At 51.1% G+C, this 23,026-nt stretch overlaps 1 protein-coding gene across 2 annotated transcripts; it reads right to left on the minus strand.

The window, feature by feature from the left end:
- Positions 1-591: 591 nt before the first annotated feature.
- On the minus strand, positions 592-20,986 carry CLTB (clathrin light chain B). Of its 2 annotated transcripts, XM_040445831.1 has the most exons (6): positions 20,604-20,986; positions 15,271-15,317; positions 6,522-6,639; positions 6,175-6,286; positions 4,258-4,311; positions 592-1,268 (listed from the first exon to the last, which is right to left on the minus strand). In XM_040445831.1, the coding sequence occupies exons 1-6, from the start codon at positions 20,788-20,790 to the stop codon at positions 1,097-1,099; spliced, it is 690 nt and encodes a 229-aa protein (XP_040301765.1). In that variant the 5' UTR covers positions 20,791-20,986; the 3' UTR covers positions 592-1,096. The 2 variants fall into 2 exon arrangements, with proteins under 2 accessions (XP_040301765.1, XP_040301774.1); XM_040445840.1 differs by lacking the exon at positions 4,258-4,311 and having other exon boundaries at positions 20,604-20,984.
- Positions 20,987-23,026: the final 2,040 nt, after the last annotated feature.

Consider the following 23,026-nt stretch of genomic DNA (forward strand, 5'->3'; position numbering starts at 1 on the left):
TAGTGATGCACCTACAAGTCAAAGAATACCTGAGGCTGCCAGAAGCTGGGAGAGAATTCTGCACAGATCCTTCCCTAGTGCCTTCCGATGGACCATGGCCCTGCTGACACCTTGATTTTGGACTTTGGACATCCAGAATGGTGAGACAATAAATGTGTGTTCTAAGCCAGACACTGCAGTACTTTGTAATGGCAACTCTAGGAAACTAATACAGTTGGTAGTTACTCAAATCTTTTTAAACATTGTGCAGGTCACAATGGCTTAAGCATAGCTTGTTTGCAACCTCGGCTGAAGAGGAAGAATGTATAGTCACTGATTATCCTAGATCTACAGAGGAGCACAGCTGAAGGAGAGAGAGCAGTGAGCCTTCCCCATCTAGAGGGTACTGGCCAAACCCAAGAAAGGAGTCTGGCAGCAGCCACCTTCACCAGCCTCTCACCCAGGTAGAGGGAGCTACCACCGGGAACTTCTGGTCTTGCCTCTTCCCTCCCACTTGAACCTTCTTACTTTCTGGGAGCCTTGGTGTCCATGGCTATATCAAGACAACAAGAGAATCCCTATCTCACAGGCTTGTTCAAGAATCAGCAAGGATCAAGGTTGCAAAAGCATTCCATTAGAGGTTGTCTTTCCTCCTGGAGAGGGAGGCAGCAGACATATACAAGTTGGGACACCCACTTCCAGCTGGGAGGGGTTCTGGGGGAATAGCCTCACCTTGTCTCAAGGCCATGAAGCTGGGAAAGTTCTAAGCACAAACTGAGCCCTGACACCAGTTATGGCTTCCGGAGAAATGAGAATGATAATAAATAAGTGTAAAAAGAGTTAACAACACACCCTTTAAGCCAAGAAAAAAAAAATACGTCAGGAGGGACAGTCACAATTTTGTGGACTGAGAGGAGGTGTGAAGGGCTGGGCCACAGGGCTAGGAGGAAATGGGGTGAGAGGGGTGAGGGTTCCCTTCCCAGCCCCGGGAGATGGGGAGGAACGGAATAGGCTGTGTGTAGCAGCTGCTGGAGGTGCTGCCCCCCCTGGCTGAAGCAGCTGCTCCTCCTGTGCCCAGGCCCAGCCCATGCTTTGTGGCCATGCTTGTAACAGGCACCTAGCGGGACAGCGGCGTCTGCTTCAGGGACATGAGCACTGAGCGCAGGCGGGACACGTCTTTGCACTGCTTGCTGCTCTTGGGGTTGAAATCACACAGCTGAGCCACCTTCTCCCATTCTGTGCCTGGGGTCTCCTCCTTGGATTCCTTCACGAAAGCCTCCTCAGATGCCCTGCAGGTGGAGAAAAGACAGAGATTTCATTGCTGTCTGTCTTTCCCCTGAATCAGTGATGCTCTGCTCCCATTGAGTAAGCTGCTTTGCCCAGCCTACTCTTGGGTCCTCTGTCCAGAGTTAGCCCTGTGTCCTATGCCCTCAGGTCCCCAGAAACAGCCTTGGCATCAAAGGAAGCCTACTTTGGTCCTGCCTCAGGGCCTTTGTACTTGACTGTCACCTCTTCCTGGAATGCTTTCCCCTATACCTGCTCGTGGCTTGTAGCTTCTTTTCATTCAGGTCTGAGTGCAGGCCTCACGTCCTCAGCAAGAGTTCCCAACTGGGGCGCCTGAGTGGCTCAGTCAGTTAAGCGTCTGACTCTTGATTTCAGCTCAGGTCATGATCTCCCAGTTCGTGAGTTGGAGCCCTGCATCAGGCTTTGTGCTGACAGTGCGGAGACTGCTTGGGATTCTTTCTCTCCCTGCCTCTCTGCCTCTCCCCTACTCACTCATTCTCTCTCAAAATAAAATAAAATAAAATAAAATAAATAAAATAAAATAAAATAAAAATAAGTTGTTGGGAATCCCAACAACTAAAGAACTTTGGAGGCACTAGTGTAGTACCTCAGCTATTTTAAACATTTCCAAAACCTTGACAGAGATAGGACATTGACTAACCACCTTACTAACTGGTTCAGCATTGCCTCTATGTTCTATGGACCCAATAAGTATTCCCCCAGAAAAGCATTCTGGTCAAATACACATAGAAAATGTAGTTAAAGAGGATCTTAAAACTGAGACTTTCAAAGCCTTGAATGTACTGATGTTTATCCTGAACCTCTAAGGTGGAGTATAAGATGCAGATAGAATCTACCACATTCCAAGCATATTTGACTATAGAACTCTTTTTAGCCCAGAATGACTTATCTCCATGGAACCACAGCCTGGGGAATACTCCATTGGAGTCTTTGCTTTTGGTTGGAATCAAGTTAGGATGAAAACTGGTGGTTTCTTCATCAGAAGTTCTGGTGGACAGTTCTAGAAGCCACTGATTAAGGAACAGTGGAGAAACAAAGTACAGTAAATACAGTGCAGTGGACAAAACCCAAATGTGGGAATCTAAGAAAAGGACAATAACTGATCTCCAGTGGAGAGGGCTGGGTCTATGTCTTATTTGGCCAGCAAGGGTCCCTGGAAATCCCCATTCCCCTCATGGCCCCTTCTGTATCTCAAGCAGGATCAGTTCTGCACATGTCAGGCAGGGAGCTCTTAGGTGATGCCTACAGGCTGTGCCAAGAATGAGCTGGCCCTGGATTAGGTGACGTGGCCCCTCCCTAGTGATCTTCCTTTCCTTCCATGTACTCATTTCCTTACCTATAAAGTGAGAATCAGCCTCCACCTTGCTGATCTCACTGGCCTGAGAATCTAACAAAGTGGTGAGTGTGTGCAGGCTTGGAAAAAGGCTATATGAGGTTGGATGACCAGTGGGGCTGAGGCATGCTGTCTTAGGAGCTGTCCCTTCTAGGTCAAGAGGCTCTCCTCTAACCTTGCTGTTCAAAGTGTGGTGCATGGTCCAGCAGCATTGGCATCACCATGGGGCTTGTTAGAAATGCAGAATCATGGCAGAATCATGGCCTCACCTCAGTCCTACTGAATTGGAATCTCCCTCCAACAGATCCCTCAGTGATTCATAGGCACAGAAAAGTCTGAGAAACACTGATCTAGACTCTTCCTCTCTTCAGGAGCCCCCTGGGCGCTATTTCCTCAAGCGCAAAAAGAGCACTCAACCACTTGTATATTCCCCAGCACCCATGCCCCTGTCATCCCACTCTTCTCTTTGAAACCTATGGATCCTGCTTTTAGGATCAAGTCCCAGCTTATACATCTGGCACAACAGGCATTTTGCAACTAGCCCCAAGCTGACCTCCCATCCTCAGCTCCCACCCATCCATCCCCACAGCCCCAGCACTCCACTCATGGAGGCTGCCCTTGTCCTCTTCTAGCACATCCCTTCCTTCTCATACTGAAGGTCCCGCATCTCTGAAGCCGCTCCTCCAGCAGACGGTGGCTCCTGGAGCTCAGTGTGCCCTTCCATACCGCCCTTATGACAACACCCTACTGACCATGAGCAACTTGGGGGGACAGGCTGTGCCTTATTCCTGTTCGAACAGAGACTGGCACTGGGCGAGTCCCAGTAAAAACTGGCTGAAAAACAGGTTGTTTCTCAGGTGGGTCCTCTGCTCTGTGGGAGAAGTGTTAGCCCAGACAGCATCAGAGGCCTGTCGAGGGTGAACCCAGAGTGAGGAACAGCAAATACTGGCACACACGCACGTGGCAGACATCACACATTCATCACTGCTTCTCCTTCAGCTTCAACATTCCCAACACATCTTCCAGGCTGTCACTACCAATCATTTGGGGGTGACATGAGAGGAAGCCTCTGCCATCTCAGGTCTAGATTAATCACAGTCCTAACTAGACTCCAAAGGGGAACATGTGAGAGGGGCCCTGGGTGGTCTAGGCAGGGTCTTGTCGCCAAACTTGGGCCGAAGTTTTGAGGAGGAGCAGTACACTTGGGGGCAGGACGAGAGAATGGGAGTGTTCCTGGGAGCATCTCTTCTTTATGCTTCTGACAGTCCATGTTTGGTTCAACAGAAGACTCCACCCCACCTCCCAGCCCTAAGAGGCCTCTCAGAGGGAGGGAGTTTGACTGTTTGCATTTGCCCCTCCCACCATTTGCCTGTCCCCGCTGGGATGGCCCGTGCATTCTTTCTCTGCTCAGATTTAGCAAAGCTGCCTCCAGGCAGAATAGATACTCAATAAACATTTGCCGCAGGGATAGAGGAGAAGGTCTGTGCCTGCACTAGCCCTGGAGTGCCACCTGCTCTGGTCATTGCCACCCCCACCTCATTTATACCCCACAAGCAGGAGACTCAAGAAACCGTGCCAGCCCCACAAGGGGTCCCTCGCCCTCTCCCGGTCCCTGACAGAGGAGCAAAGAAGACACGTACACATAGCCGATGATATCAGCATCTGGCTGCTGGTAGAATGCTTTGTCAGCGATCCTTGAGAGAGAAGGGTTAGGTGGGGGAAGACAGATGGCAAGACAGACAGGCAGAGGGTTAAAGAGAAAGGGAGACAGCGTTAGTACCTCCAGTTGGAGCGTGTTAGGAAGCACAGTTCTGTAACGCTTGGCAACTATCCACAACCCGGAGAGGAGAGCAGGGATCCTCCACCGGCCTGAGTGCCTCTTCTAAAACTGCACCGATCGTATTACTTGTCCTGTTCACAAATCTTCGGTGGCTCCTCACCACCCCGTCTATCCAGCCCTGTTATTGGAGGCCCTCCACCCGTGACCCCTCCTTCCTGTCTTCCCTCCTACCACTCCCTGACTCCCCGGTGCCTGAGACACAACATCCTTTCTTTCATACTGTGCTGTTCCCTGATCTAGAATACCCTCCCCCAACGCTGCCCTCTTTTCCCTAATGAACTTCTAGTCATCCTCCCAAGCCCAGGTCCTCAGACACAGAGGTCTCTCCTCCACCCACAGCCCTTGCTTCCATGGCCTTCTTGCAGAGAGCTCTACTGTTGAGTTCACCTGCACATGTGTGCTTGTCTCCTCTGAGCTCTTCCAGGATACCGACGGGGTCCTCAGCTCTGTTTCCCCAGGGCCCAACCCAGAGCCTGGCGTGCAGCAGCTTCTTGAACAGAAGTGCAGCAGCTTCCCAGAGCCAGCCTTTCCTTTCTGGGCAGGCCAAGTACCTTGAAGGACACAGCCTCAAAGGCAGAGCTGCTGGCCAGAGTCTCAGAAGTGGTCTGAGACCATGCCCATGCAGGTACCTTCTGGTGGGCATCCACTGCCTGCCTGCCCAGCATCCATCCGCCCCTTCCAGGAAGGGCCCCTGATTGTCTTTTGCAGGATCAGGCTGGCCCCACTTCAGTCCCTGTGGTTTGGGTGAGACTGACCTCATGCACACTATCGCTGGACTATCAGGGTCCCTCCCCCGGCACAGTCACTGGGCCTGGAATGGGCACAGGACCTACACCAAACCAATGAGGGTCAGGTTGAGGATTTCAGCTGAGCTATTGGGAGCAAGATGCTATTTTCACTGAAGTTGCCAAGAGAATGGCAGAAGCCTGGAGCTTCTGGTGGCCATCTTTCTGCCCCGTCCCAGGACAAGAGGGGAATGCCGCATGGAGAGACAGTAAAAGTGAGCACCAGTCCACTTTGTCGGAGCCCCTGAGCCTAGTGTACCTGGAGTCCCACCCCAGCCTTTTCAGTTACACAAGCCACTAACTTCCTTTTATTCTTTAGCCTCTCTGGGTTGAAGTGTTGCCATTTCTACAGGCAGTAAAATCCTCTACCCAGGTTGGTTCTTCACTCCCAGCCAGGCCTGTGCTCCCTGTGACGCTAACTGCTGGGCCCCGGACAGTCTGGCTCCCATGCCAGGGTCCTGGGACCTCTTCTGCTGACTGCAGAACTTGCTTCTCTCTGTTGTGGTAAGACGACAGTTCAACAGTGTACCACTTCTGAAGGACTCCGAACTCCACAGGCAGCTGAGGAAGCAGCCCTGAAGGTTTCTGCTTCTACTTCCTCTATGTTCTTGCCACTAAATCGGCATCCTCAAGACAGTTCCCATCCCATAACTTGTCTCACTGTCCCCGTGGCTGGCTTCATGTCCCCACAGCCCCCTCCTGTCTCCATAAATCCTCTCATGTCCCCACAGTCCCCTCGTGTCCTCACAGCCCCCTCGTGTCCCCACAGTCCCCTCAGGTCCTCACAGCCCCCTCGTGTCCCCACAGCCCCCTCGTGTCCTCACAGCCCCCTCGTGTCCCCACAGTCCCCTCATGTCCCCATAGTCCCCTCAGATCCCCACGGCCTCCTCAAATTTCTATAGCTGCCCTCATGTCCTCATAGCTCCTCTCACCGGTTGTTGATCTTGTTCTTCTCGACTTGTTCACTCTGGCGCTGGTTCCACTCCTCCAGGTCCTTTTTGGCTTTCTCCCGCCACTCCTGTTCTGTCACCTTGGAGGCAGCATCTGTGATCCCAACAGGAGAATAAGTGGCAGCTTTCTTGTAAGAATGTGAGAGCACAGCTGCCCTGGCTGCTTCTCCCCTTGGCCCTTGGCAGGCAGCCTCAGGGCCCAACCTCACCCAATACCCATATTAAGGCAGTGCAGGGGGAAGGGGGTCCTCTATCCTAAGGATTCCCCACCCCCCCCCACCATATCCCAAATAGTCTGGAGCTGCTCCGAACCTCAGCCTGGCCCTTACCCAGCTCCTGCAGCCGTTTCCTCTGCTCCTCTCTCCACTTGCGGATGCTCTCAGGTTCCTGAGTCAGTCTGTCAGCCTGGGCAATCGCCGCATAGCCGTCTGCTGGACCGTTAGCCTCCTAGGGCACAAATACACAGCAGCGTGCACAGCTCGTGCACCTGCCCCTTTGTCTCTGCTGCCTGACTGCCAAGACACCCCCTGCATCTGGATTTCCCAGCAGTCCCCAACAATCTCCCACCTGCTGCCTCTGGTGACTATGACCAGACCCTGCCTCTATACTTGCTGTGCCCTTTGCCAGCAATCTTCCCACTGGGGGACCCTGGGAAAGTCACTCAGCCTCCCTGTGCCTCACTTGCCTCATCATGAAGCAGGCTCAGTAAGACTATCCACCTTAACACTGATGTAAGGTTGAAATCAGTTTTAAAATGTAAAGGATTCGGAGGAACCTAGGTGGCTCAATCGGTTGAGTGTCCAACTCTTGATTTCGGCTCAGGTCATGATCTCATGGTTTGTGAGATCAAGCCCTGCATCAGGCTCTAAGAAAACAATGTGGAGCCTGCTTGGGATTCTCTCTCTTCCTCTCTTTCTGCCCCTCCCTTGCGTTTGCCCTCTCTTTCTCTCTCTCTCAAATCAGTAAATATTTTAAGAATATATATTAAAAAATGGAAAAGATTTTGAACACTTCTTGGCACAGTGAGTCCCTGTGTTACTATTATTAAAGTCTCTCTCTATTACAATCTTATTCACCCACTAGCACTTACACAGTCTGAAAAAAAATCTCACTTTATGTTTGCTTGTCCATTGTCTGCCTTCTCCATCAGAATGTCACCTTCGTGACAGTAGGGTCCTTGCCTAGCCTGCTCATCACCCTGTCCTCTGTGCCCAGCACAGTGCCTGACACACAGAAGATACTCAATTAGCATCTGCTAAGTGAACAGGCAGCACTGAGATAGGCAGGATGGCCATGGCTAAGACTGCACAGTGGTATAAGCCTTGCTGGGCCTGTTTTTTCATCTGAAAATGAGAATAATAATAAAACTACTTCTAAGAGCTGTTGTGAGCATTTGACGTGACAGTATTTGTAAGACATTTAGAAGAGTGCCTGGGAGCGCCTGGGTGGCTCAGTCAGTTGAGTGCCTGACTCTTGATCTCAGTTCAGGTCACGATCTCATGGTTTTGCGGGTTCGAGCCCTGCATTGGGCTCTGTGCACTGACTGTGCCGAGCCTGCTTGGGATTCCCCCGCTCTTCTTCTCTCTCTGCCCCTCCCTCACTTGCACTCTCTCTGTCTCTCTCAAAATAAATAAATAAACTTAAGAAGAAGAAGAAGAAGAAGAAGAAGAAGAAGAAGAAGAAGAAGAAGAAGAAGGGTGCCTGGCATGGGGTGATGGCTCAATGAATGGTAGAATTATCATAATTATCATAATTATTCATTCTCATTTTATAGGGGAGGAAATTGAGGCCAGGAAAGATGGCATGCTGTAGTGGCAGGCATCCAGGCTTCTGACTCCCAGGCCAGGGCTCTGCCCACTTCCCTGTGCTGCCTGCCCGAGCTAGGGACTCCCAAGTGCTGGGGCTGAGAGCTCAGCCCAGCAAGGATGTGGTTCCCCTCTGGTCTCGCAAAGCCAGAAACCTTTTCCAGTCCAGCCCCATCTCCTGCCTCCTCCTCTGGCACTCTGCTGGTCCTACACATTCCAGTCTTCACACACCCCACACACTCCTGCAGCCCCGCCTCTGTCTCCTGCTTTAGCTGCAATTGTCTCCCCTCCCTTCTCCAGCTGATGAAATTTTGTTCCATCCCACGAGTTTCCAGCTCTGAAGTCACCAGCTCTGGGATATCCACCCCCTTGGCAGATTTCACACCCCTTCTTCTCTGTGCTCTATCATGGCCTTCACCTTCTGCACAAGAGTCTCCCCGCTGAACCCGGAGGTCCTGGTGAGCAAAGCTGGACCTTATTTATAGCCTCTGGTTCCCTGTTCCATCCTTCCATCGCTCCCTGTGCTCTTCCTTCAAGCACTCATCAAAAGTGTCAGGAACTTTGGTGTTTAATGTCTTCTCCCCACAAGACAGTGTCTGGGGCGCCCTCTGTCCAGGAGTGCTCCCCACTGTCCTTGGCACACATCAGTGCTCAACAAGCAGTGGCTGCATGGATAAATATCCCTGGAGCCTGATGTGCCCAGATCAGAGGAAGTGCTGGGTAAACGCTTGCCCAAAGGGGTGTGGGCAGCCAGGGTGAAGGAGCACACAGCAGGGAACAGGAGGGCTGCAGTCTCCAGCTATCTGGGGGGAGAGGGAAGGGCAGGCCCAGAGCAGGGTATGTAGCCTGGCACCTCCCTGGGCTCAGGCCCAGCCTTGGGTGGGACAGTTGGAACACTGCCCTATTCCTCTTTCCAGCACAGCATTACACTTCAATGTAGACAGTCTCTCACCACACCCAAGGGCCCTAATCTGGAGAACACAAGTTGATCACTAATGCTGAGTGAGCCCCACCCTGCCCCCTTTGGAACAAGACTGTCCTGAGGCCAGGCCGCCAGGCCTCCTGCCCAATCTTCTAGAATGTCCCATCTGCAGACAACTGCAGTTACTTTTGTGTATATGTGTTTATTCAGGTGCCGGGTTTCATTGTCCTCATGGCACTACTTGCTATCTGAAATTACTTGTTTGTTTACATGTTTACAATCTGTCTCCCACCTGCCCCAATCAAGTAAGTGAGTCCCAAGCCTACCTCTGTAGAGTACCTAAAACAGGGAAGGCCCGCTGCAGGATTTCTAGAACATTCATTGAATGAATTATCATATACTTGGGCTTGGGGACAGGGATGACTAAGACAACCCATTCCCTTAGGGAGTCTGGCATGGAGAGTCCCTCACAAATGAGGACCATGGCTGGGCTATGCACTATAACACAGGTCAGGTCAAGAGAGGGATCAAGAGAGGACACAGCCATTTTAGCCTGGGGGTATAGCAGGATGGGAAGAGACATGGAAAGGTCATTTCAGACCAGAGCCAACAGCATTAAGGACCCTGTGGGGCCAGTGCCTTTGGGAAACTCTGGGTACATTGATGCTGCCAGGCATGGGAGGAGAAAGGGTGGGGGGTGTGGGCTGGAGAAGGGTCTCTTGAGCAGGAATTGTGTAACACTGGTGTCCTTCAGGCCCACCATCTCCATAAAACCTGCCCTAAAATTAAGATTCCCAGGTTATAGTGCTTTAAAACTTACAGAGAATCACAATTAAACAGTTCTCTTTGATCTTTACAACACTACACGATGGATTTTATGATCGGTGTTTTACAGGTAGAGAAATTCTAGCTCTAGAGTCCCAGGGTCACCCAGCTGGGAACTGGTGGAGCTGAGATTCCAACTGAATTCCTGGGTGTGAACTTACCACGTAGCAGCAGGGACCGAAGTCACTTCTGTGTCACATGATTTGTGACACGCTTACTCGGTCTCTCAGATAAGTCTACTTGCCCAAGATTAGAGACTACGCCCACTCCTCCAAGTGACCCCCCCCTCCCCCCCCTCCCGCCCCCGGCCCATTCCTCATCTCTCTCACACCCACACACCTGTCTGCAGCAGGCCCCAGGCTCTGGGCAAGGCCCACACAGACTGCCTCACCCTCTGTACTTTGCACACACTTTCCTATCAGCCAAGACCACCACATGCCCCCGGGCAGCCTGGAAACCCACTTCCAGCATCCCCTCCCTATTGTACTCCCTGATTCAGTGCAGCACCTGGCCTGGTTCAAGTCCCAGCTCTTCCCAGCTGTCTAACTAGAGCAAGCTATTAAACCTCTCGGTGCGTCCTCCTCTTGGTCTGTAAAATGGGAATAATGACAGAACCTACATCATAGGGGTGTCGGGAGGATGAAATGAGCTTACATGTAAAGCTCTTGGGTGATGCCTGACACACTGTTAAGAACTCAAATTCCTCGTTGTTTTTTTTTTTTTAATTTTTAAAATTATTTTTTTGAGAGAGAGAGACAGAGAGTGAGCAGGAGAGGGGCAGAGAGAGAAGGAGACACAGAATCCGAAGCAAGCTCCAGGCTCTGAGCTGTCAGCACAGAGCCTGATGGAGGCCCGAACTCAGGAACCTTGAGATCATGATCTGAACCAAAGTCAGACGCTTAACCGACTGAGCCACCCAGGTGCCCCTTGGATTCCTAGCTCTTCATACCACCCCTGTATCTGAGCCTTACCATCCTGCACTAGCATCACTCCTCTCCGGGTCTCTGTCCTCCATTACAAGCGAGCTTCTTTGAAGAGGACAACAGCTGGTCGATTTGCCTTTACAAACGTCACCCCGAAGGGCACCTGGGTGGCTCAGTCGGTTAAACATCCGACTCTCGATCTTGCCTCAGGTCATGATCTCATGGTTCACAGGTCCAAGCCCCACATTGGGCTCTGAATTGACAGCGTGGAGCCTGTTTGGGATTCTCTCTCTCTCCTTCCTTCTCTGCCCCCCCTCTGCTCGCATGCACACACACACTCTCTCTCAAAATAAATAAACTTTCTTAAAAATATAAATAGATAATGAATGGGAGTGGCGACATCCCACTCGGAGTGTGAAGCAGGGCCCACATGGGATAACTGCTGTGGGCCCCTTGTAACCTGGAGAGGATGTGCATGTGTGGGGGCCAGCAGGGCTGTGTGGCTCACTGCTGGGGCCTAGCAGGCCCTGTGCATGCTGGCCCATGTTGCACCATGTCCAGGAAGAGCACCACAGTGCTGCCAGCACACTGAGTCCTGGGAAGTCGTTTACTGGCTCCTCTTCTCTGGCTGCTCTGTGGACTTATTTTCCCAACTCCTGTCAGTGAGCAGCGAGGTTGGGGGCCACAGCAGGGCTCCTCTTTAACCACTTGATTGTCCCAGAGAGGAAATCGGGTCAGCTGCAGGCTGGCAGCTCAGGTGGGCTCCCCAGTGGCTGCAGGAATGCTCTGAGCACCCCCAAGCTCAACAGAGAAGGGGGCAGGAATGGCCAGGACCAAAAAGCAGGAAGCCACAGTCAGGGCCAGGCTTATCTTGGTCCAGTTGCCCAGCGCCCCTCTTCTGAGAGACCTCTCTGCTGGACATCACCATGAGAGCCTCCCCGGGTCAGGATGGCCGAGGATGTGCTGTGACTCTGGAGACAGTCAGGAGGATGAAGCATATCCATCTTTGGGATTGTCCATTTAAAGCTAAGCTAAGCTGAGCCATTGATTCCTCTAAGTAGCTCAAAGGGGGATGATGGCAGTGAGTGGGGGGAGAGAGAGTTTGTGCAGGAGGGGGGAGTCCTGCAGGGGCCTTCTATCCTGTCCCTGGCGGTGCTAGATGGAACTGGAATAGGTGTGGGCAGACTTATCCTTATGCCTTGAAGACCAGGTTTATAGCTGGACCCCCTTGTGGTCTGGAGGCTGCCAGGAAAGAATAAGAAATGTAGTAAGAAAGCTCTGCCCAGGACACTTGACAGTGTTGGGCATGTACAAGCAAGGCTTCCCCCCGTCCTCCTTCCACAGCACAAACCAGACCCTGGTCTATACTCAATCCTAAAAAAGTCTGCATGGGCTTTCTACCTAAGATTCGGGGGCTGCAGCCAGCCAATTCCAGCACAAGGGGTTGGGACAAAGGGCACCAGATCAGGGGCAGGAGATCTAGGAGAACAGTTTTGCCACTAGGTTCCTGAGTGACTCATCTCATCCATGACCCCTCCCCTCTCCGTAATGGTTCTAGAATGGCATGGAGTGAAATGATTTACACATAAACACACCTGGATTATTAGCAGTGAGAATAAGAGTTCCATTGAGACAGGGAAGGAGCCCCAGGGTTCCCTATGGGGAATAGAAAGTAAGTCTGGGGGGCCAGAAAAGGAGAAGACCTCAAGATCCTAACCTATAGAAAGGGAAAATTATCTTTTTTTTTTTTTATTTAATTTAAATTTCTTTCAATGTTTATTTACTTTTGAGAGACAGAGCATGAGTGGGGGAGGGGCAGAGTGAGAGGGAGACACAGAATCTGAAGCAGGCTCCAGGCTCTGAGCTGTCAACAGAGAGCCCAATGCAGGGCTCGAACCCACAAACTGTGAGATCATGACCTGAGCCAAAGTCAGACACTTAACTGAATGACCCACCCAGGTGCCCCTAAGCATTGGCATTTCTTTATTAAAAAAAAAAAAAAATTTAATGTTTATTTATTTTTGAAGGAGAAAGACAGAGTGTGAGTGGGGGAGGGGCAGAGAGAGAGGGAGACACAGAATCCGAAGCAGGCTCCAGGCTCTGAGCTGTCAGCACAGAGCCTGTCGTGGGGCTCGAACTCATGGACCACAAGATCATGACCTGAGCCAAAGTCAGACGCTTAACCGACTGAGCCACCCAGGCACCCTGAAAGGGAAAATTATCTTGCTTATAGTGTTCTAAGTATTTCTGTGGTCCTAAGTATATCTCCAGCTCCAGGTCCACTTTAGGACACAGACTTTTTGGGTCAAGTGAAGTCCTTTTAAGTGTGCCCAGGACAGGGGCTGCCTGAACTCTATGACCTACCAAACTGTACAGGAATAAATGCTGCTTACTTGGAGCTCTCAGGCCGGAAGGGACACAAAGTTCCTAAAGTCCTAGAGCGTGACTTTTCTAGCTCGCCGATAGTTGAGTAATTTTCCAGAAATGGGACTTGGCTAGGTTCCTTGTGTAAGGTACCAGCCCATCCCTCTTACATAAGAAAGTATTGTTTATTCCCCACTGAGGATTTGGGAGGCCAGCTCTTCAATAGGGTGGGGCTCAGGAGATCCTGAAGCTGCAGCCCCAGGGGTCAAGGCTCTTTGACCCAGCCAGTGAGAATTAAGCCTCATCCAGCAAAGACTTTACCTCAACTAAGCATGGGTGGGGAGGGACTGTTGCAACTGTGGGGGTCCTGGGGATGCCATTTGTGGTCCAAGTTCTCTCAGTCTACGGACTCTTAAACCGATTTGTGGACAAATGATGGGAGGCAGTAGGCAAGTACAGAGGGCAGTCTGACTAGAAAAAGGTGGTGTGTGTGTGTGTGTGTGTTATAAGACTACTATGAGGAATTTTAAAACAATCCAGTGAAAGTGAAAGCCTTTTTCTTATCTCACGCCCAACCTTGGGGCTAACCACTGTTAAGCATTGTTAACAGTTGGTACACATCCTTTGAGATATTCTGTGCAAACAGATTTCTACAATAAAAACCTGGACCATACTGTGCATATTATTCTGCAATGGGCTTTTCTACTTAATATATTGTGGGCCTCTTTTTTTTTTTTTTTTAATGTTTATTTATTTTTGAGACAGAGAGAGACAGAGCATGAATGGGGAGGGTCAGAGAGAGGGAGACACAGAATCTGAAACAGGCTCCAGGCTCCGAGCTGTCAGCACAGAGCCCGACGCAGGGCTCGAACTCACGGACCGTGAGATCATGACCTGAGCCGAAGTCGGCCGCTTAACGGACTGAGCCACCCAGGCGCCCCTGTGGGCCTCTTTTCATGTCAATACAGAAAGCTCTGATTGCTCTTTTAAACAACAGCACGGTTTTCCAGTTTACCTACTCAGTCCTTTGATGCTGGACACTTAGGTTGTTTCCAGTTTGTTTTTTTGTTTTTTTGTTTTTTTTAAACTTTTTATTTGAGTGTAGTTGACATACAATGTTACATTCGTTTCAGGTGTACAATTTAGGAATTCAACTTATGTATATGTTATGCTATGCTCACCATATAGTTTGTCTGCTCTTATAAACAGTCCTGCAGGGGCACCTGGGTAGCTCAGTCAGTTAAGCATCCGACTTTGGCTCAGGTCATGATCTCACAGTTCGTGGGTTCAAACCCCATGTCGGGCTCAATGTTGGATTCTGTGTCTTCCTCCTTCTCTGCCCCTCCCTCGCTCATGCTCTGTCTCTGTCTCTGTCTCTGTTCTCTGTCTTTCTCTCTCAAAAAATAAATAAACATTAAAAAAATAAATAATCGTGCAAACATCTGGGAGTATGGGAGTCCTTGTCCAATTCTTTCCTTAGGGAAATTTTTTTTTAATTTTTTTAATGTTTATTTATTTTTTGAGAGAGAGAGAGGCAGAGTGTGAGCGGGAGAGGGGCAGAGAGACAGGGAGACACAGAATCTGAAACAGGCTCCAGGGTCTGAGCCGTCAGCACAGAGCCCGACATGGGGCTCGAACCCACAGACCGTGAGATCATGACCTGAGCCGAAGTCAGATGCTTAACTGACTGAGCCACCCAGGCACCCCTCCTTAGGGAAAATTCTAAGAAGTAGAATCAGTGGATCAAAGATCTGCCCACTTAAAATGCTCAGACATGTTAGAGATGGTCAGTTCAGCCTCCCATCCATGGTACACAGGTGTGCAGGGCCCAGTGTGCATCGTGCCACTGTGGGCCACTTTATCTCTCTCTCCCTGATGGACATCACCATCGGCAACCTGAGGCCATGCACCATCAATCCCTGTCTCTAGTGGTTCTTATTCTTCACTCCCTTCCCCTACACAATGGGAAGGGGGAAAGGGAGGAAGGGAGGGAGGAAGGAAGGAAGGAAGGAAGGAAGGAAGGAAGGAAGGAAGGAAGGAAGGGAGGAAGGGAGGAAGGAAGGGAGAAAGAAAGAAAGAAAGAAAACATGTCAAAACCCTCATCTATATTCCCCATCCCAATGCATCAGACATAATGACCAGAATAACTTGCAGCCTTAATCCTTCTGATGATGGGGCCATAAGTTTTTGAGACCCAGGCTGTTGGTCCCTACCACGACTAACACAGAATCTTGCTTACCTGAAACACATCTCCATTGATGGTGGTCCCCATGTCCTCAAAACCAGCTAGAAAGAGAACAAAGAAATGGCATTATTCATAGCTCAGCTTAAAGCAAGCACAGAATGGTTCTACGTTAGCTCCCTGAGCCATCCTCTGCCTATGCTCATCTGTGTATTAACACCCCCTCCCCACGTAGACATACTGGATGCATAAATAAGTTGGGCTCTATCCATGACTGTTCATAAATCCTTCTCACAGCCGTTATCACATTTGATGGTCACCACAACTTTGTGATGATGTTATCAACCCATTTTACAGATACTCAAACTGAGGCCCAGAGAGGCTTATGATTGCCAAGAGCCACCCAGCCAGTAATAGCCCCTCACCTACCTGAGATTACTTCACCCTCGGCCATGGCTAGGAATGGCCTGATTGCCTGTGGAGCCTGTGCCTGGTGAGGAGATAGAGGTGCTGTAGGCTCAGGGCGGTGTCTGTGAGAGCTAAGGAAGAGGGGCCCAGCGCGTCCCTGCCTGTCCCTGCGATGCCTTGAGCAACTGCTCCACCTGGAAGAGCAGGAACTGCAGCCCCCACCAGGCAGCACCTGGCCTATTTTTCCTCCTTCCGCTCCTCCCAAAAGGATTTTCTTTTGCCCTCAACAATGACTCCTCCTGGTCCCTTTCCCTGACAGCTGATTAGTCACAAATTCCTGTGGCTTTTGCTGCAACAGTGACCTTCAAATTTGCCCTCTGCCCTCTGCCCCCTGTCCGCTCTATCTGCCCTGTTAGTGGCAAACACCTAGAGGGCCATACTTGTGTCCTTTCTCCTCCCCACTGTCTTCTCCAGAGGTGGGCACAGTAAGAGTTCAGAGACGTGTGTTAAATAAACACGAATAAAACATATCAGAAAAAGAATGGATGGCTTTTGTCCACTCACAGGCCTCCCTGACTCCAGTGTCACACTCTCCCAACCCTCTTTCAAACCATCTGCCAGGGTTGATGTTTTGTAAAGCATACACTTACCTATGTCACTCTTCTGATTAAAAATATAATAAAAACAAACCAGAAAAATATCCACCTCTCATGAACTGCAGTGGCCCGTAGGGCCTGCTCCTGCCTTTGGGACTGCTCCCTCTGCCTGGAAGGGCTTCCTACCCATAGCCACACAGGCTGTTCCCTTACTCTCTCTTCAGCCTCTGCCCAAATGTTGTCTTATTAGAGGCCCTCCCTGACCACCCCAGACATTTACCCCTCTGGCACCGCTCCCTCCTGCCCCTGCAGTATTTCTCTACTTACCCCTCGGCCTGATAGGCTTTTTTGTGCATGTGCCTATTATGCACCTTCTCCACTTGAATGGACCCTCGTGAGGGCAGGGACTTTGTTTTGTCCACTGCTGGGGCCCAGCATCTAACACAGTGCGTGGCGGGGCGCCTGGGTGACTCGGTCGGTTAAGCGTCCAACTTCGGCTCAGGTCATGATCTCGCGGGTTTGTGAGTTCAAGCCCCGCATCGGACTCTGTACTGACAGCTCGGAGTCTGAAGCTTGCTTCAGAATCTATGTCTCCCTCTCTCTCTGCCCCTCCCCTGCTCAGGTTCTGTCTCTGTCTCAAAAATAAATAAACACTAAAAAAAATAATAAAAATAAATAAAATAAAATAAAACCGTGCCTGGCACATAGTAGAGGCTCAATAAATATTTGTTGAATGAGTACGTCAAACCTCAGACCATAGTACGTGAGAACCTCTACACTCTGGCCCTGCCCACTTACTTCCCTGCCTCACTTCCCACCAGTCCCTCTCACAAAACCTATTCTGGTTTCCTCCTTCTCCAAACACAGCAGTCTGCACCCCATGACTTTCTTCCTGCTTCTCTCTCTAAAGAATGCTCTCTGGAGCCATTCTCCAAAGCCCAGCTCACAGGTCACCTCCTTTGGGAAGCCCTCTATCACTTCCCCTACTTCCCTAGACACTGATGGAAGGTTCCAGCTCTGGGATATCGCAGAATATTGTATAGCATCCCCCACACTCTTATGCAGTTATTTGTGACCTTCCAAGGGTCATGCACTCCCTTCTCAAGGCAGTCTCTGTATCGTGTTCAGCTCCTAAGGGTTCCTGCACAGAATGGGTGAACAGTTGAGCAGCGAGTGCCGGCTAAATGGAAGGTGAATTGCTCTTTTGGGCCCACTGCTACCTGCAAGGTCTGCCTAAGGCATCTCAGAAACTGTGATGCCTCCTGCCAAAGATCCACAGGAGGCCACACCAGCTTCCCACAGATAGACAAGTACCCGTTTACCAGCCAGATAGAGCTGTAAGCAGGAACCACAGTGATTTCAGCCTGGGGACTGAAAGGAGGGATACTTAATCTTATGGAAATAATCCCTGGTTGATATACATTATAATTGACTATTTTCAAACAGTGATTGCTTCTGACCAACTATGTCAGCTGTCATTCCTACCCATTCAGCTAGGGCTTCTGCTATATAGGTGGCCTCATCCCTCAGTCAGCAGGGAGCTGATGGAGTTGTAGTGGCAGCATCTTCTGTGTAGGGCCTTCTCCTGGGACATCTCCTCTACCAGGGCCTAATGCTATCAGGGTACATTCATGATTATGTCAGTCTGTTCACTTGGCCTTTCTGGAGGCCCCACCCCACTCTGACCAGACCAGTCTCAGGTCCCTGGTCCACCACAGTCCTTGTGCCTACCTTGGCCTTTCAAAAGTCTCTGCCTCAGTTTCTCAGTCCCCTGACTGCTCCTCTGGAGATGAAATTTCAGGCTCTTCGAGAATCCACACACACCCACACACAGAATTGAGTATCTGTTCCCACAATGCTTTCTGATTATTGTACATTTATAATCATATGTCCGTAGTCAGAGGCCTGCAGACTAGAAGTGCAGCAGATATGAGTCCCACAGATAACCCTGTGGGTGTTGCTTCCCTCAGATTCCTGACCCCTTTTGGAACAAGGGCAGACAGGGTCCAGAACATTCCTGGGAGCTTACTGAGGCCCAAAAGGGGAAACAGGCTTGCCAGGAACTGACTGGGCAAGTCAGGGGCAGAGCCAGGCCAGGGCTCAGAAATCTGGGTGTGAAAATGTAAACCTTCTGGGGCCCTACCCAAGGCTGATGAATGGAAACAAAGTGTCCATTGCTCAGGCTGGCCACAGATCCAGCCCCAGAGGAGAGGCTCAATGTGGCTGAGGTGCAGGCCTATATCGGATACCTCTTTCCCCAGGGGTAACAGGGAGTCCAACGGCAGGGCAGTCAGCACAGTGGCAACATCTAAGAGAACAGCCACAGAAGTGTTGATTGGTGGCAGCTCCGGAAGCCAGCTTCCTCCAGCTCCCAACAGGCCAAGGCACTTTTTCTCCATCCTACCCTGGCTTCTGGCACTATCGCTGGTTAGGAAAGATTACTTGCTCAGCACCATCTAGGCCTAGGAAGGTCAGATCAACTCCATGCTGTCTGGCCACCTACTGAGCCATCATCCCATATTACCTCCCTGATCTTCAGGTCCCACTTAGGAGGGCAGCTGAACATTTGCAGCTTCAGCAAGTATGAGTCTGGAAGGCCTTCAGAGGGCCATGTCTCTGCTTTTCTCCCTGCTACCTCCAGTCTGGGGTCAATCTGTACCCCACTCCTGCCACAAAGGGAACCTCTCATCCAGGCTGTAAGCCCCTGGAGCCCCACTGTCCTGGGATAGGCCACAACCTGCTCAACTCCCAGACGCCTCTGGCTGTCCTTAGCCTAGTTTCTACCTGCCCTTCTCTCTCAGAGGGTTCTGATAACAGCTCTTCTCAGCAGGGCCTCCTGCAGGCCAAACCAGGTTGAAAAAACTGGTGGTTTCAAGGAGGAGGTGTGGACTAATGAATACTGGTGCATGACTATAGGCAGGCATTTCCTAGGAGTTCCCTGGAATGTGTGAGCATCCATGATGAGGTGCTAGGAGCTGCTGTTTGAGAAGACTCCACTCTTGGCCTGGTTGGGTCACAAAGCCACCCCTCCATCCCATTACCTCCTAGGGTGACGGCCACATCATTTGAAAGAGTGTGGGGCCCAAAGTTGGGAGGGTTAGGATCAAGTCTCAGATCTGTCACTCATGGCTGTGAGACTTTGGGCAAGACACTCAGGCTCTCTGGGCCTCCAGTTTCTTAGATGTTACAAAAGGCTTGTTTCATTTCTTTTATCAATGGGGTACTGAGATGCTTCAAGCTCCTACAGCCACAGAAACTGTCCTATTCATTTCTATATCCCCAGTGGTCCTGGCACACGGTAGGCACTCAGTAAAGGTTGAATAAAAACAAATATGACGATAAGGAACATTTTTTTTTTAAATTATGTAAGCTACCACTAATTCCAACAGGCCCATAAACCCCAACCAAAATGAAAACATTAACAAGAAGCACAGGCTGTTTTGGAGGCACCCATGAAGGTATCTACTTTTTAGCTAAATATTTTAAGAAACTGTTCTTTCCAGCCAGAACCAGAACAGGAGTATCATTGATAAACACGCTATCAAAGGGACCAGACCCTGGACCCTGATTCTAAAGCTAACCACAGTAGCCCTGGACCACCATAGAAAACCATTAATAGACAGTTAGAAACCCCCAGGAGGCTAGCACCACATCTGACTGAAGCCCTTTGTGCCCCTACCCCCACCTTGGTGTCTAACTCAGAGCCAGGCATATGGAAGACAGTGTGGTCAGGTGGAGAGGGCTTAGAGTCTGACAGAAACAGGTTTAAATCCTCACTGCCACTTACTAGTTGTTTCAGTAGTGTACCTTTTGAGCCTCAGTTTTGCCATCTCTGAAATGGGTTTAATAATGCATAGGAAATGACTAAATGTAAGTAAAGTGACTAACCCCCTGGCTGCAGGATGGCAGGTGGTCCCCAGGAGAGGTTTGTGAGTTCTTGGTGCACTGAGCGTCCTCTGCTTTTGCCAGCTGTAGGCAAGAGCTAGGACTGAGGAGCTGGGAGGTCTGTGGTTCTGCCCACACCTGCAGGGCTTAGCTGGGAGTCTGGGACAACCAGCCAAGGGGGGAGGTTCAGAAGGGACTCTCAGGGCCAGGTTATGTTGGATTCCAGAGCCAGGCAGTGGTGGAGCTGGCCCTGGGATGAAATGTCATGACAAATTCCTGTCCGTGGAGCCACCAGGTCCACAGCCGCCAGGCAGGGCCTCAGAATCCAACAAGATTCCTCCCCATATCTACCAGGTCCCTCTCAGCCCTAGGCCTGCTCCTGGCTGGCCACAGCAGGCCCTTTTCTCTCCACCGCAGGGCCCCGAGGCCGGGTCTGCGCGGCCAGGTATCCGGGTGCGAACCCCAGGCGCCCCCAGTTCCCAGGCCCCTGTACTGACTCACCCCCACTCGCAGGTCCCAGCTGGGAGAGGGCCGCATGGCTGCCGGCAGGTGCCCCGAAGCCCTCGTCATTCTCTATGCCCGCGATCTCACTCTCCTGCTGGGCCAGGAAGGCAGCCGCCGGGTCCTCCTCCGCCGCCTCGGGCGCCCCGCTCTCCGACGACGAGAAGAAGCCAAAGTCATCAGCCATTTTCCCCGCGTCTCTACTGAAGCGTCCGCCTGGCGCTCGGCTCTGCCCGGCGCGTGCCCGGCGCTGCGCCCGGCGGCCGCGACACTGTCACCCGAGCCGCCCGGGAGCCGGCCTCGGCTGGGACTGGCTCGGCGCGGCGCGGCGGCCCCGCACTTCCTCTCCGCCACCGGGCCCGGCTCGCCTGTCACTGCAGCTGCAGGCGGGAGGAGCCGGGACGGGAATGCGGTGATGTCACCGGCCGTGGGAGGGGGCCCGCAGCGCGGCCGGAGGTCGCCTCGCAGCGGCCACAGGAGGGCGGCAGCAGGACGGTGGCGCAGCCCCAGGGGCCAGGAGGCCCCGGCAGCGCTCCCGCTCCCGGCTGGCATTGCTCTTTGCGGGGACACCAAGACGAGGCACAGCGCCCGGCCGGTCTAGAGGCAAGCGGACCGGGCAAAGCGGCCGGGGTATGAACAGCTCCGACCGCCAGAGTTTGCGTCGCCCGGCTGGGCCCCTACTTAGGGACCTGGCCCCTTAAATGTTCTTCAGTATGAACTGGTCTGAGAAAGACCTATTTATCCATCTCAGGCAGGCAACCCCGGCCTGGGGAGCACCGGGGCGGGGGGCGGGTGGGTAGTGGCTGCGCAGACCTTCCTCCTGAGTCATTCTGCGGATTCTTCGCCTAAACTGGGCAGATATTATGAATCCCATTATTATGAGAGTCCCGCTCTATAAGAGGAGGAAAAGGAGGCTTGGAGAGGTAGACCCTACGTCCCACCGCCTCTTGCATCCTTCCTGCAAGTCCAGAGCATTCCCCACTAAGCCTTATTGCTCAAGTACATATCTTATGCATCTCTCTTCATTTAAGGCGGCTTCAGCTCAGACTGCCAGAGTTTGGATGACCTGACTGGGCCTCTACTTTACAGGCTGGGTCCCTTAAATGTCCCTTAAGTGTGAAACTGCCTAAGAACGGCAGACCTAATTTATCCAGGCGTCCTGCCACTGGTCCAGCCCTCCTGCCACTGGTCCAACCCTCCACCCTCAATAAACAGTCTCTGCCTCCTCCCTGCCAGCACTTGGCCAAGCACCAGGGCACCAAAATGTGGCAGAAAAAGCCAGCTTTGGCCAAGGAGAGATTACAGTCTATGAGACCAATAGATGATAAATGGCCCATCACAGCATCACATGTGAGGTGCTCTGACATTTAAACATTAAACATATAAACACCTTTAAAACTCTCCCTGGGAGACTCAGAGAACCACCATCAGATTTGGACATTGGGATTTTTCTCTTTCTGATTTGACACTTGAAAGTCAACTATGAACTGGAAAAGAGAAAGAAAAGATGCGCCCTAAACTGTGAGTAGTGGTTCCCTAACGGGTGGCGAGTAGAAGCAGAGTTAGGGTGAAGGGGAATTTCTCTCTCGCTCAGTAATATTTCGATGTAGGCCTCAATCGTATAATGAGAAGATAGTTGTTTATAAGGAGTGTAAAAAAGAAAAAAACTTAAATTCCTGCACAACCCAATCCAAGCACACTACTCTGCCGTCATATGTCTCTTGTTCCCATAACCCCAGGCTCAGGTGCTGTGAAGACCTAGAAAGTTTGCTAGTTTAACAAACCAGCCATAAATGTCCACTGCAGGTTTTGTGGCTAGAGGAGAGCTATGAACATTGTGTCCATTGTGACCTCAGCAGGCTATTCTTATTTGATTCCTAGAGACCTCAGTCAGTAATGTAGGCAACACTACATAGCATATTCATGTGCAAAATCCAAGGCAGAGCTTCCTCCTTCCTTCTTGACCCTCCTAATTTAGCCGCCAGCAGCCTTTAGCTCCATGCTTACAGTTACACAAGTTACTGGTCTAGATTATTCTGTACCTTACCCTTCCTTGTTCTACATTAATATTAAAAATCATTATTTTTAAGACTTTTTTCCCTGTCCTTCTTAAAAAAAAGTTTATGTATTTTGAGAGCGGGGAGGAGGGGCAGAGAGAGAGAGGGAGAGAGAGAATCCCAAGCAGCCTACGCACCCCGGGGCTCGGTCCCATGAACTGTGAGATCATGACCTGAGCTGAAAACAGACGCTTAACCTACTGAGCCAAACAAGCGTCCCCAAAATCATTACTAAAGTCATATTTTGAACCATGTAGCATTTTTATGTGCTGGAGATTCCCGGTACCTTGATGCCCCCATGCACATCTTTGTAGACTTTTTAAGACAGCCCTACTTTTCTAATTCTCCACTCAATTGTGAAACTCA

This window comes from Herpailurus yagouaroundi, unplaced genomic scaffold (assembly GCF_014898765.1).
Source record: "Herpailurus yagouaroundi ecotype Mexico unplaced genomic scaffold, PumYag 29, whole genome shotgun sequence".
NCBI classification, from domain to species: Eukaryota; Metazoa; Chordata; class Mammalia; order Carnivora; family Felidae; genus Herpailurus; species Herpailurus yagouaroundi.